This window comes from Boleophthalmus pectinirostris, unplaced genomic scaffold, assembly GCF_026225935.1.
Source record: "Boleophthalmus pectinirostris isolate CB_2022bp ecotype Guang Dong unplaced genomic scaffold, ASM2622593v1 HiC_scaffold_8, whole genome shotgun sequence".
NCBI lineage: Eukaryota > Metazoa > Chordata > Actinopteri > Gobiiformes > Gobiidae > Boleophthalmus > Boleophthalmus pectinirostris.
Genome location: NW_026571515.1, coordinates 9,688,166 through 9,701,931, shown reverse-complemented (window position 1 = coordinate 9,701,931; position 13,766 = coordinate 9,688,166). Strand labels below are relative to the sequence as shown.

Here is a 13,766-nt window from a genome sequence, read left to right as displayed (position 1 = left end):
GATTTGCAAACACTGTTTTCTGTATTTTGGCAAAACAAATGACAATTTATGCTCCTCTTTATTGGTGGGGATCAGATTAGTCAAAAATTGTGATAGTCCTGGTTTATACCTGGTTTAGAACAAACTGGTCAAAAATAGGAACACCTGGGACTTTTTTTTTGTATGAAACTGGGACAAATAACTTGTTTTGTATAAATCTGTTGGGACAGGAGACACAGGGCTCAAAAATGGGACTGTCCTGGGTAAATAGGGCCGTCTGGTCACCATAATACAAATAAATAAAATTTTATTGTCTGTTTACTTTAGATAAAATAGATTTATAGTTTAAAAACAAGAATGCTTCCTTCAAAATAAATGCTTTATTCATTTATTAACCAATATACAAAAATAAGTAGGTGACTGTGTTTGATATCTGCAAAAGGGCCCACGTGTTTTACTAGGCTTAATAAAAGTAATACATACAAGTTATTTGTGACTACTACAGTTCAGGCATATCAAAACAAGGGACTGATCTTTTTATTAAAGCTTTGTGTTTTTGTTGGCCTAAAGCCTCATTATTCTTTCTTCCGTAGATGGATGTATATGATTCCGCTGAGCATAAGCAGAGGAACGCAGACCCAGGCCAGAAAGAAGCAGTATCCGAAGTGCCCCAGGCTCAGCTCTCTCAGATCATGGAGGATTTCCTTATTGTGCAGAGTGTAAATCAGAGCCGCACTAAAAGCTGTCAGACCTACACACAGAAATAAGACACATATCAACCACAAGCATAAAACTGTTGATAAAAATATAAGAAAACTGTAAATTGTGCTGCTACTTTCTATCAGAACCAGCTGTTTTATTCATGACTGCCCCCACTGGAACACTTCTGATATAGGCCTATGAACAAGCTATAGTTTTAGATTTATTTTGCCAAACCCATCACATTTTGACAAGTTAATACATTATTTTGTTGAAGCATATCTTTATATTATACCTACTGGTTGAAGAGTCTAAGTTAAACCAGTTCCTCATTGTATTTCAATTACAAGTATCTGTTCACATACATATTCTGCAAAATTGAAATATGAACTGCTAAACTAATACAGCGATCTTTTCTATTTCAAAACATGGTCGCGAAGGTCTACAAAACACATTTTTAGCTGGTTTTATTGGCTACATAGCTACTCCTACGGATTGGAGGCGGAATATTTTGAGGTTTGCAGAGGAAATTTAATAACATAAATAAGTGCAGCCTTTACGATTTGCTAATTGTGACTATTCAAAGCACGTTTTTGCTTCTTTTGAGATTAACCTCGCTGTTCTGCCATGGATTTCAGACATGTATTTTTCCTGTCACGCTTGCTAATTGCTATGGCAACAGTCCCAACGTTTCATTAGTCTGAAACCCGTGGCTGCAGCTTCACCGCGCGTGCATACATCTATTCATTATTTCAGTCATGGTTTAATTTGTTTTAACAGGGTTCTTGTAGATTTTGTTGTATTTCAGATTATTTTCATATTTTCAGATTTATGTTGCTTGTATGTTTCAGATCTCGTCAATTACCTGCAAATATCTGACACAGGCCGGTGAAGTAGAACAGCCCCCCTTTGGACATGGTGAAGAGCTGCCCCAGGAAAACCAGGAAGGACACAGAGGAGAAGACCACAGCCAGGACCATGAGGACTTGGACTGCTTGGAGCCACTCTGAGACACATCAGAACATCACAACTGGAGATAAGCAAGAACGTGTATGAGATGAGTATTGAGTGATGAGTATTATGTAAAGACACTGGTACCGGTTTCTTTGGATGAAGAGCACAGCCAGGTTCCTGTCATGTTGTCAAATCTACAGTTGTACCACAGATCTGAGTTCTCCATACCGTCCCACACCCACCAGGACTGAGAAGACACACAGTTGAAACAGCAGAAAATTAATTCAGTGTATATTCAAATACAATTTAATTTGTATAGCAAGGATAAGTTTGTCTTTGTGTTTGATATAACTTAACAATTTGCTGGATTGGGTCATCTTTCATATATTAATTCTGCTAATATTCTGTTTGGGCATATAAATTGATGTGACTATTTACTGGTAGCCAGGCTGGCACCACCTAGTGCCTCTGCTCAAGTTCATTTCTCTCCATTTCTCTTGCAAGAACCCCAGAAGTGGGAGTCCAGACACCAGCCAATCAGTGAAGAGCCAGACATTCTGTGTTGGCAACGATTCCTGAGATTGAGGATTGAAAGCCAGAACAAAGTGAATGTTTGGTCAATTTTATCAAGGTGAAAGACATTATTGTCCTTCTTCCTATGGGATTTGAGAAAAACTTAATATACCAGTTAGCCCCGTTAGCTGCGCATTATATATGTCTTGACCAAATAGCAGCAATTGGTTAAATAAAAAAAAGTACCCGTCTACCGTCGAGTGAATGAATCCTAATGCTGCGAGGTCAGACGGTTTCCACAAAGTGAAACCGACTGATGAATCAGGCTAATTTACTGGTCGTAGCCTATATCAATGTATAATTCAGCTTATGAAACTTGTAACAATATTTTTTGGGGTCTAAATTTATTATGCATATGATTTCTTTGCAATATTGGGATTTGTTTTTGGCCATATGATAAGACCTGGGCTGTAAAAGGTTGAATAAATAACTTCTCGGACTGAATATCGTAGTTTATCATCTATATTTTCTTCAGCAGGCCACCTCAGAAAATTGCATAATCTTTAAACTTTTATTCATACAAAGTTGTTCTGTCTTTACTTGAGAGCTAAATCACAGCTACATAACACATTTGGATCAGTTTTGTCTTATTTTATTTATGCTGAAAGGAAATAAACGCTGCTAAATGCTTTCAGTTTCTGCACCAATATCGGCTGATATCGAGAATCGCCAGATACTTTAAGCTATAGTATCAAAATTTATCCCTAGTCTAGTCTCCACTTGTTCCATTCATTTATGTTTAGTCCTTTTTTTAAATTATTTATCGGAAATATCAGTACCAGAATATCTATTTTCGTCTTAGTTGTAGTGTAAATGTAAGTAAAGTCAATAAATACGAGACACTGACTAAAACTACAATGACAATTTTTTGCATTGAAAATGTTTTAAATACTATAGTGTATACTTTATCCAAAAACATTCAACATTTCGACTTCTTTTGTACATTCTTGGATTCTTTTTAAAGCAGCAGAAACATGTCAATAAGGTAAATACATCTCCTACTGTGTTGTCTTTAAACAGAGTCCAATAAGTTAATGCAAAGTGTTTATCTGAGTTAATATTGGAGTTCAAAAGGCTCCATTTTTTATTTCAGTTTACAGACGTACCTTTTCCATTGTGGCGATGAACAGCATGGCCAGTGTGATCAGATGCAGCAAGGTCACGAACATCAGCAAGTACGCCATTTTTATTTTTCTTCAGTAATCTAAAACAAACACAAACCAGATTTTAAACTTCTACATAAAGAACTACTTCAGAAACAGACTTTATTAAATCCACATCCCAAATCCCCACTTTCCTTTAAAAACTGGAAAAAATCTTCTTGTGCAGTGTATTACATAAGACCCAAGCTTCAAATTAAAACCACTAAGTTATTATTTGAACATTGCCTGGCCCGTGTGTTTTGATTGTACAGAAAACATGCAGAAATCCGAGGCGTGCCCAGTGAAAATGAAAACCAAGCCAACGTTTTTCATCCAATTAAAATCATATGAATGGGACCTCTGTAATTCTCCAGACATTTGGATTTCATTAAAGGGGCTGAAAAAGCTGCCTTATATTCTTCCCTGGAAATGTGCTTAAGATTTGGACCTAGAGTAATGTGGATTTCCTTCTGGATCAATAAAGTAACTATCTATCGTTAGACAGAGAACTACTATTACTATTACTGTGTTACTGATACAACTACTTTTATATTTCAGGATATTTCAGGACAGTTGAAATAATATCTTTCTTCCTGGAGGTGGCATATCTTCTGCATGATTCCATGGAAATAGGAAGTTAAAACCATACTTTGGAACATTTTCCACGGAGATAGATTCATTTTATGCCACACTGTGGAAGATTACAGCCAAAGGAACATTTTCATGGAAACTACGAGCAGGAGGGGTCCTTCCTCCAGGACAAATAAGACTCGGGCTCATGGATCTACAAGGCTGCTCACAGTGAGGACACAAGTTATTCAGTGCAACAAACACAAAAGTAAAATTTTAAAAAGGATGTTTTTATTTTAGTCTATTTTTTGAGTAAAAAGTTGCCAACTGTGGCTTTATGTTTGATGTATACATACGAATCAATGATGAATAAGGATTTTCAACAGGCAAATTTTAAAATATTTAAAAAAAAAAAAGTTTCTGTTTAACTTTTTCAAATATTTACAATGTCATAAATCTATGTTTAACATTTATATTAAGCATTTTAGTGTGTTTTTATGTGCATGAATTGACTCTGACCTTAAAAAATGATAATAAAATAATCTTAAATTGTTCTATTTTCTCAAACATGATTGGGATATTAATCTAAATTCTGAGTAATATGAAGCGTATAGAAACAAACTGTTGTCATTTCTTTTGATTTTTAATGACCCATACACAGCAAAAATTGTTTAACTGAGTAGATTTCAGGCTGAACTTCAAGTGGGAAATTAAGGATATTTATACATTTTAACTTGGCTTATTGAATTCTAATAAAATTTGTGTTATCGACATAATATAAAAATCTTAAAATAACTGCATCTGTATCAGTTTAAGATTCATGCTTTAATAAATGTGGTCCACTTTGAGCTTTTTGTAGATGTTTTTTCCAGTGTGGTTTTTATCTACAATTGGCAGATAAACTAACCAAACCTAAATAACTACAAACAAGATCTTACCAGAGAATTCACATATTTTTTAATGATCTTGTATTTCTTTAAACAGAACGTTACAGCTTTCTCTTTTTTATTTTATAGCGTGATTTTATGAAGGAGACATGAAGGGTGTGACAGGCACAAAGGAGTTCATCAAGGGACAGGGCGACGCTGTTGGATGTTTACTGATGCTGATCTGAGGCTGAGGTCCAAGTGGGTGGCACTGCTCTGCTCTATCACATCAGATTAGCTCATTAAACGGGACTCCACTCACATACAGACAACAGGGGCTTTTATAGTGATGTAAAAATACGAGATTAAACATATGCCATTTAATTACATTTTATTGTTAATTTACTACTGCTTTACTACTGCTACCATCGCTACTACTTAAAGGTCTTATATTACGAAAAACTGACTCTTGTGAGCTTTAAGTCATGTTATAAAATGTGTTTTCTTTCATTCAGACATGTTGAGTAATCCTTTATTATTCGTCTGTCTACATCTCCAGAGCTCAGAATGCTCTGTTCCACCTTCCAATGTCATGAAGCTGCAGTTTTCAAGTTATCAATGACCTTTTTACATTTTGTTCAATAGAGACTGGTTGAAATTACCCAAATGATTCTAGTGATGATGCATGCAGTTTAAAAACACAATGGAGCACCTGCTGTATTACAACATGACAACACAAAGTGGAACAGTATTTTCAGTTTGAGAGAACAAGGTGTGGTTGTTAAACATGTGTGAATGAAACAAAACACAACTCCAGGTGTGTTTGTGATGAGAAAACATTATAACATAGATCAAAAAAGAGTGTAATGAGGACACATTTTACAAACTACTGTACGTCATAGAAGACACCAGTTTATCTAAAAAATAGTAGTAGTAGTAGTCTTACTAGTCATAGTAGTAGTTGTTGTTTTAGTAGTAGTAGTGGTAGTTTTAGTAGTCCTACTGCTACTACTAGCAGTAGTCTTAGCAGTAGTAGTAGCAGTAGTAGTAGTAGTAGTAGTAGTAGTAGTAGCAGCAGTGGTAGTCTTAGTAGTAATAGTAGTCTGTGTAGTAGTAGTACTACTACTAGTAGTAGTAGACTTAGTAGCAGTAGTATCAATAGTAATAGTAGTAATTAGTAGTAATTATTGTTTTTGTCATCGTCATAGTAGTAGTAGTAGTAGTAGTAGCAGTCTAGTAGTAGTAGTAGTAGTAGTAGTAGTAGTAGTAGTAGTAGTAGTAGTAGTAGTAGTAGTAGTAGTAGTAGTAGTAGTAGTAGTAGTAGTAGTAGTAGTACAAGTAGTAGTAGTAGTCATAAAAGTATAGTACAGGTAGTCAAAATCAAATAAGCCATAGTTATGTAAATGTATATGTACATGTCAAAATAAAATAGAGAAGTAGTAGTAGTAGTAGTAGTAGTAGTAGTAGTAGTAGTAGTAGTAGTAGTAGTAGTAGTAGTAGTAGTAGTAGTAGTAGTAGTAGTAGTAATAGTAGTAGTGAATTGCCCAGACTCATGTACACTATATTGTCCCTGTGAATTTGTTCTGTACATTCTTTCAAAGTGCTGCTGGGGCAACCTGTCACGAGCAAGTGGCAACAGCAGTCCAGCACCCAAACTCCACTTCAAAAGAGGCAACTGGAAATTTTACTAGTACCTTTCTAACTCTGGGGTGATGTTATATACTGTAATCACAAAAAGCTGTCTCCTGTTCAAACTGTGTGTCCAATTTCCAGCTCCAAAATAATCTTGTGATTTGACATTGACTTGTGACAGGAGACATGTGAGATTCTGAAGTAATGTACCAAGAAGAGCTTTGGCAAAACAACAACAATGATTCAAGCAGCAGAGTTAGGGCATATTTGAGTAGAAGTATCAAGAAGTAACTTTTAGTAGAAGTAGTAGTAGTGGCAATGTTAGTGGCTGCACAGGAGGCACAGACCAAGTCGTTGTTTTCGCAAGTAAGTGTCAAGTCTTTGACCTCAAGTTTGAGTCAAGTCCCAAGTCAAAAACCGGCAAGTGCAAGTCGAGTCTCGAGTCACTGTCCTATAAGTCCAAGTCAAGTCCAAGTCGTCTGCTTTGAGCTTCAAGTCATTTCAAGTCTTTAAACCCAAATACCAAATACAGCTTAGATTTTTGCAATTTATATACGTTTTAAGATAAATTGTACTTGTACTTGTACTGAAGTGATAGTATATTTATATATGAGTATTTATAGAGTATATAAGAGTTGTAGAAATGCTATTTTTTCCTTTTTAAATGTCTTGACAAGATCTTAGTGTGAATCATTACAGTCAGAATAAAAAGAATTCAGATTTAAAAATGATTCTCAAGTCCAAGTCAAGTCCCAAGTCACTGACCTTCAGGTCCAAGCCTTAATCCATTTTATCAAGTCAAGTCTGAAGTCCTGAAAATAGTGACTCAAGTCGAAGTCACGACTTGCAAGTCCCCACCTCTGAAGGGAAATAATAATATTTTTGTCATGTGGGAGCGTCAAGAAACAATTTTAGTAACAGCTGAAGTTAAAGTTAGACCAGAGGTACTTTGTTGTAGTATTTGTTCTTGCTCAGAAAACTCAAAATAAATCAACCTTCATAATGCACAAACAATGTATTTAAAAGGACTTATTATACTGTTTTCAAATACTTGTACTTGTGTAGAAAAATCCTGAGCTTACCTTAGTTCTCTGGTTTGTTTTCGGTACGGATCAGCAGCTTCTTTGCCTCCAAAACTCCACTGCCAGTTTAGGTGGTCCTCCTCACTCCTCACCACACCTCCTTTTTTAGTCTCTCCATCCCAAACTTCCAGAGGTTTACGCCCACTTCCTTTGCCCAGAACAGAGCTCCCTTTTGCACTCATTCAAAACAACATCATCATCCACAACGCAGAGTGCAAAAGGCCCACCCATTGCCACTGGGAACTGCACATAAAAAGCACATGTTGTAATAAAGTGTCCATTGGGAAAAGCTCGGAGAGAGGGAGAGGTGTATTAGGTAATTTGGAGCAAGTCGTGCATTCATGGGGTGCTTAAAGATTTCCGAGATGTGACTTGAAAAACACATTCTAGTACTGCCATATGTAGTAGCAGCTTAGACATTCGCAGTGGGATAGAATGAGTTAAACGGGCAAAGGGAAAAATGCCCAGTTGGAACAAACAAGGAGGTGTAAAATTGCAGGGCAGTAGATTCGTAAGGGACAAACTCTAAATCCTAAGGTATAGCTGAACTGACGTAACTACTTTTGTATGTTAGGAGAATGTGAAAGAAGCATAAAGAAGAAATAAAATGTGCAGATGCTATAAATAAGACTACTTAAAATCTCTAACCATGGGTGTACTCCTTCTCTATAGTTAAGCTGCTTGGATGAATCCCACTCAAGGACTCGTAACCCTCACCAAGAAAAGAACATGTCCCTTCTGTATAGATTTTTGCTTTAAAAGATTTTCAGTTCTGTTCCTTCATTCCTACATGGTGGTACATTAGCTATTGATTTATTATACCCAAAGAAATTAGATATATTATTGACTAATCACACAAATCCAGCATTAAACTATATTTTTTCCCCACTCCAACTGAGATTAATGGATTAATTTGGTGTTGTTAATGCAAAAATAATTGTTGGTTTTCTCCCAGATGAGGGCAAGGGCCAGTTCCTCCTGTTGATTACCAGTGTTGGGGAGTAACAGATTACATGTACTGGAGTTATGTAATCAGAGTACAAATTATGAGTAACTGTATTCAGTTACAGTTACTGTTTCAGTGAGTGGTAATTAGATTACAGTTACTTGGTTGAAATAAATGGATTACACAGAGGTATTTTCCTGTTTTCACATTTTGGGCTAAACCAGGTCTAAACCCAGTTCCAAACCAGTTCTAAACCTGGTCTAAACCAGGTCTAAAACCAGGTCTAAACTAGGTCTAAACCATTACTAAATCAGGACTAAACCAGTTCTAAAGTCGGACTAAAGCAGGACTAAAACCAGGTCTAAACCAGGTCTAAACCAGGACTAAACCAGGACTAAAGCAGGACTCGTAACCAGGTCTAAAACCAGGTCTAAACCAGGTCTAAACTAGGTCTAAACTAGGTCTAAACTAGGTCTAAACCAGGACTAAACCAGGACTAAAGCAGGACTATAACCAGATCTAAATCAGGTCTAAACCAGGTTATAAACCAGGACTAAACCAGGATTTAACCAGGACTAAACCATGCTGCGTGGACCATGTCTCCTCCTCTTCTATCGATAATATTTTTAATACGGTTAAGTAAAGTCGTGAAGATTTCCTCGTCTTTGCTTCTCAACAGCAAATCAAGTAATCCAAAATATTCAGATTACGTTACTCACTTTAAGTAATTTAATGGATTATGTTACAAAGTACATCTGTAATCTGTAGGGGAATACATTTTAAAAGTAATCTTCCCAACACTGTTGATTACATTGCACTTTAACTTCTTGGGTTCTTTAAAGATAATACAGTGTATTGTGTACTGTAATAAAAAAGAACCCAAGAAGTTAAAGTACATAAGAAGACAAAATTAACATCTTTGGCTTGATTACTCTGTACTTTCTCATAAAAGATCCAAAAAAATAAATGCACAAATGTTGAACCTGATCATTTCTATTAGTAACTAAATACTCACTGTAATACAACACAAATCAATCTGCATTTTAACCATATGACCTCTTGTATATAGCTAATATTTTATATTTTATTACATGTTTTTCTATTTTAGTTTGACTTGTATATATACATTTCTATAATTATGCCCTTATTTCATTTTAACACCTGTCTCTTGCTGTTTTTGTTTACTACTCATTTAGAATTTAGTATTACCATTTATTGCCATATTTTTTAATCTATGTTGTTATTATATAATATCGTGTTGTGTGAGCTACTATGTCCAAATAATTTCCCTTGTGGATCAATAAAATGTGTCTAAGTGTGAGTCAAATGCATTTTAGTGGCCCCACATCTGTATTATTGGCCTATAAAATGTTGTGATTTGTGTCATCTGAAACCCAGCAAAAACAACTCGGTTGCAACTGATACAAAGCTTCGTGAAATAAATTCTTCTTAAATCTTTCATATTAGTTTAATCCAGTAAATAGCGTCACCTAGTGGTAACTAGCTTTCACACACACCAATCTTGTGAAAGCATTATAATAATGGATGGGTATGTGCAGTGTATGTTAAATAATTCCATACATAGGTGTGATTATAGTCCTGTTAAACATCATTAATCATGAAATAACACAAATTAGATCGGGCCATATGAAGGCTCTACAAGTGGAAGGTACCATTTGTGAGTTTGGGGGTATTGTTAACTAACGTCATTGTAAACTGCTGGCTATCTTCGCAGAACATTGTCGCTGAAATAAAACATTTGGTATAAATAATATATTTTTAGAAAACATGTAGTTTTTTTTTTCTAAAATCGTAAATCTTCTAAAAGTATCCCCCCTTTTCCCACAGTGGTACATCCCGTTGCCTAGGAGATCGCCGAAGCCAAGTCCCTCCGCCGCGCGTGCCCGTTAGCATTTCCAGCGCGTCTAAAATGGTGAGTGCATCCTCCACACAGAGAGCGCCCGATCACTACTCCACACACGATTTAAAGCTACATTTATAACCCCACAGCACTCCGGAAAGTACACGAAAGCTTACAGCACTCCGCATAATCCCAAACTGCAAAACACAAGAGCGAGTGTTACTGTTAGCGACTAGCATTAGCTGCGTGGACCAGGGCGCTTTATCGAGTTGTAAACTAACTTTGGTTTTCGTAGCTGTTTGCTGTAAAACTGACATCTGCCTCTGCTTATTCGTACATTTCAGCTTTGTAGTGGCATTAAAGCGTTTGTGCCGTCCCTGGTTGTAGGCTCCTGGGCTTGAGGAATGCAAAGCTGTTGTCCCACCAAAAGAAGAAGCCCAGTTGCTCCTCCTCTGCAGACATTTTAGGGGACAGCTGGGAAGTGTTTTGGTCTGGCTGCAAAGTCGTGCACGATGCATTTTTGAACTGTTATTAAGCATGAACAGTTATTTCAACAATGGCAATAACAGATAGTTCATGTGTAATAGAAATCTTGTGTGCTTTGAATAGATTTAGGTCAACATAAATAAGAGTTACTGAGTGAGTGACAGAATGGGTTTATGTGGCTTATCAAGTGTCATTATGTGCTTTAGGAGTATTACAGTAGTTAATTTACAAATACTTATGGTGATACACAATACTAGGGTGATAATAAAATAAAATAAAATAATAAAAAAAAAACTGGGACATCCTTGGTTTGTGGTGGTTGGTAATCAGTGTTGAGAAGGTTACTTTTAAAATGTATACAGATTACATACTCCAAAATGTAGTTTGTAACGTAATCCATTAACTTAAAGTGAGTAACGTAATCTGAATACTTTGGATTACTTGATTTGCTGTAGAGAAGCAAAGACGAGGATATCGTAACATAAGATGTTTTGTTTGATAAAAGACAATGAAAAGCCCAGACTTTAATTAACTGTACTAAAAATATCATTGATAGAAGAGGAGGAGACACGGTCTGTGCAGCATGGTTTAGTCCTGTTAAATCCTGTTTTAGACCTGTTTTAGACCTGGTTTTAGTCCTGGTTTAGTCCTGGATTAGACTTAGATTCGACCTGGTTTTAGACCTGGTTTTAGACCTGGTTTTAGACCAGGTTTAGACCTGGTTTGGACCTGGGTTTAGACCTTGTTTAGACCTGGTTTTAGACCTAGTTTAGACCTTGTTTAGACCTGGTTTTAGACCAGGTTTACACCTGGTTTTGACCTGGATTTAGACCTGTGTTTAGACCTGGGTTTAGACCTGGGTTTAGACCTGGGTTTAGACCTGGTTTAGACCTGGTTTAGTCTAAACCAGGTCTAGTTAGGTTACAGCCCAAAATGTGAAAAGAGGAAAATACCGCTGTGTAATCCATTTATTTCAACAAAGTAACTGTAATCCAATTACCACTCACTGAAACAGTAACTGTAACTGAATACAGTTACTCATAATTTGTACTCTGATTACATAACTCTGGTACATGTAATCTGTTACTCCCCAACACTGTTGGTAATAATATAAATTGTGAAATGAGTGTGTAATTAAGGAAAATTGTTATACACTTGGCACTAATGTGAGTCAGTATAGTCACATTTTCTTTACTGTTGGCAGGGATCAAATTGGTCAAAAATAGCTACATTTCTTGTATAAAACTGGGACAAATCACTGGTTTTAAATAAATCAGCTGGGACAGGGGACACAGGGTTCAAAACTGGGGCTGTCCCGGGTAAAGAGGGACGTCTGTTCACTCTACACAATAGATTTAACAACTTACACAAACATAACACACAAAAATCTTACTATTTTGTGTGTTCTTTTAGCAGTAACAGTTTTTTCAAAGCATAGATTTTTGTATGTTCTACTTTTTGCATGTTTTGTTGTTACTGTTGTTACTACAGTGTCTAAGAAAAGAAACCAATCCCAGTTTAAGTACAATATGACTCATTTGAAATATTATGGTTAAGACTTTAATTTTCATGTCAACCCTTAATGCTTCACAATCTTAAATTATTTATGGACTGCGTGTTTAAACAGACTGTCAATACTGAGTGAGCTATTGAGTGATACCGGTTTTATGACATTTTATCAGCTTCCCATTTTGCATAGCCTGAGGTCATGTGCATCTTTAAGCGTTTGTGTGCAGGCCTGAACTTGATCATTGTATTCTTGTGTTCTTGTCACAGTGGAGAGTGGAAGAAGAGGGTTGCCATGGACAGTATTCAACCACACTAAGGATTTAGCGCCTGTTCTTTCATAATCACGCTTGGGGGAGAGATGTGGGCTCCGTCGTCTGAATCGGACCTGATAAGAAAACATTTGTCCCCCCGATGAAGCTCTTGTTTCCAAAGTGACAGATGGATCCTGAAGAGGTATTTTAGATCACTGGATTAACACTATATAACATGATACTGTGTGGATTATAAATTATATTATGTAGTAACTTGTAGATAACTTTATAATTGTGATTTATGGAGGTAGACATAATTTCCAATGTCATTTATTTGTGTCATAAAAAGCTGGTTTAAAAAAATTGCACTAACGAGAGGCACAAAAATGACAGAGCAGCTGAGGAATGTGTGTCAACATTCTTTGAGCCTTTGTAATGCCGATCCAATTAAAATTTATTTGTGTGTGGCACAGTGTGGAGTTGTAGTTGCCAAGAATTATTAGGCCTTTTTTTTTTTTTATACTATGACTGTTATTTTGAGATTCAAAGTTGAAATATCTTCAAAATTATGGATCAAAATCACTTTATTGGCAATAAAAGCAGACATTAAGGTTGTGTTCAGACTTGTAGAAACACTTCAAAACGCATCAAAATTCTGAACTAAACCTGGATTAGACCACAACTAAACCTGGATTACACCATATTAACCTGGATTATACCAGGACTAAACCAAATCCACAGCAGGAACAAACCAAGTCTATAGGAACAAACCAATTCTACGGGCCTTTGCTTAAGATGCGGTGTGCGTTTACAATTTCCAATCATTTAAATTATTATCCATATTGTTATTATAATATTGTTCCTAGTCCTGGCCCTTCAGTTATTGGTAACATAATGCACTATTTCAAATTTCAAAGATGTGCAGTAGGAATTCCAGTTTTCTACTTTGGGCCTCATTGAATTGTGAGGTAAACTGTATAACAAAAGCGAAGTGTATTTGTCCCGGTGTATGCTTGTCGCTTTTGGTCTGATGTGTAAGTACCTGGAGCAGAGACATGATCCTGTCCTTGTGAACAATAGTGCGTGTGTCGTCTGCTGGTCTCCCACAGCAGCCCTCTCTCTGCATTCTCCGGTTACATGAGCATTGTGCAGCTCTGAGTCTAGTGACAGGTGCTTAGTGCTGGCATGCCCCTCTGTTGTCCCCAGACTCCTGCAT

At 36.4% G+C, this 13,766-nt stretch overlaps 2 protein-coding genes across 2 annotated transcripts in view; one reads left to right on the top strand and one right to left on the bottom strand.

Annotated features, from left to right (window-relative positions):
• Positions 1–398: 398 nt before the first annotated feature.
• emp3b (epithelial membrane protein 3b) lies at positions 399–7,569 on the bottom strand. The gene is made up of 5 exons (XM_020925824.2): positions 7,498–7,569; positions 3,312–3,409; positions 1,777–1,879; positions 1,544–1,684; positions 399–730 (listed from the first exon to the last, which is right to left on the bottom strand). Exons 2-5 carry the CDS (start codon positions 3,387–3,389, stop codon positions 555–557), a joined length of 498 nt encoding a protein of 165 aa, XP_020781483.1. The 5' UTR covers positions 3,390–3,409; positions 7,498–7,569; the 3' UTR covers positions 399–554.
• Positions 7,570–12,571: 5,002 nt separating this feature from the next.
• ccdc30 (coiled-coil domain containing 30) overlaps positions 12,572–13,766 on the top strand; it is a 28,740-nt gene continuing 27,545 nt past the window's right edge. The window contains exon 1 of the mRNA XM_055165479.1: positions 12,572–12,752. Coding sequence (XP_055021454.1) covers positions 12,738–12,752 — 15 coding nt within the window. The 5' untranslated portion in view covers positions 12,572–12,737. The remainder of the gene's footprint in view (positions 12,753–13,766) is intronic.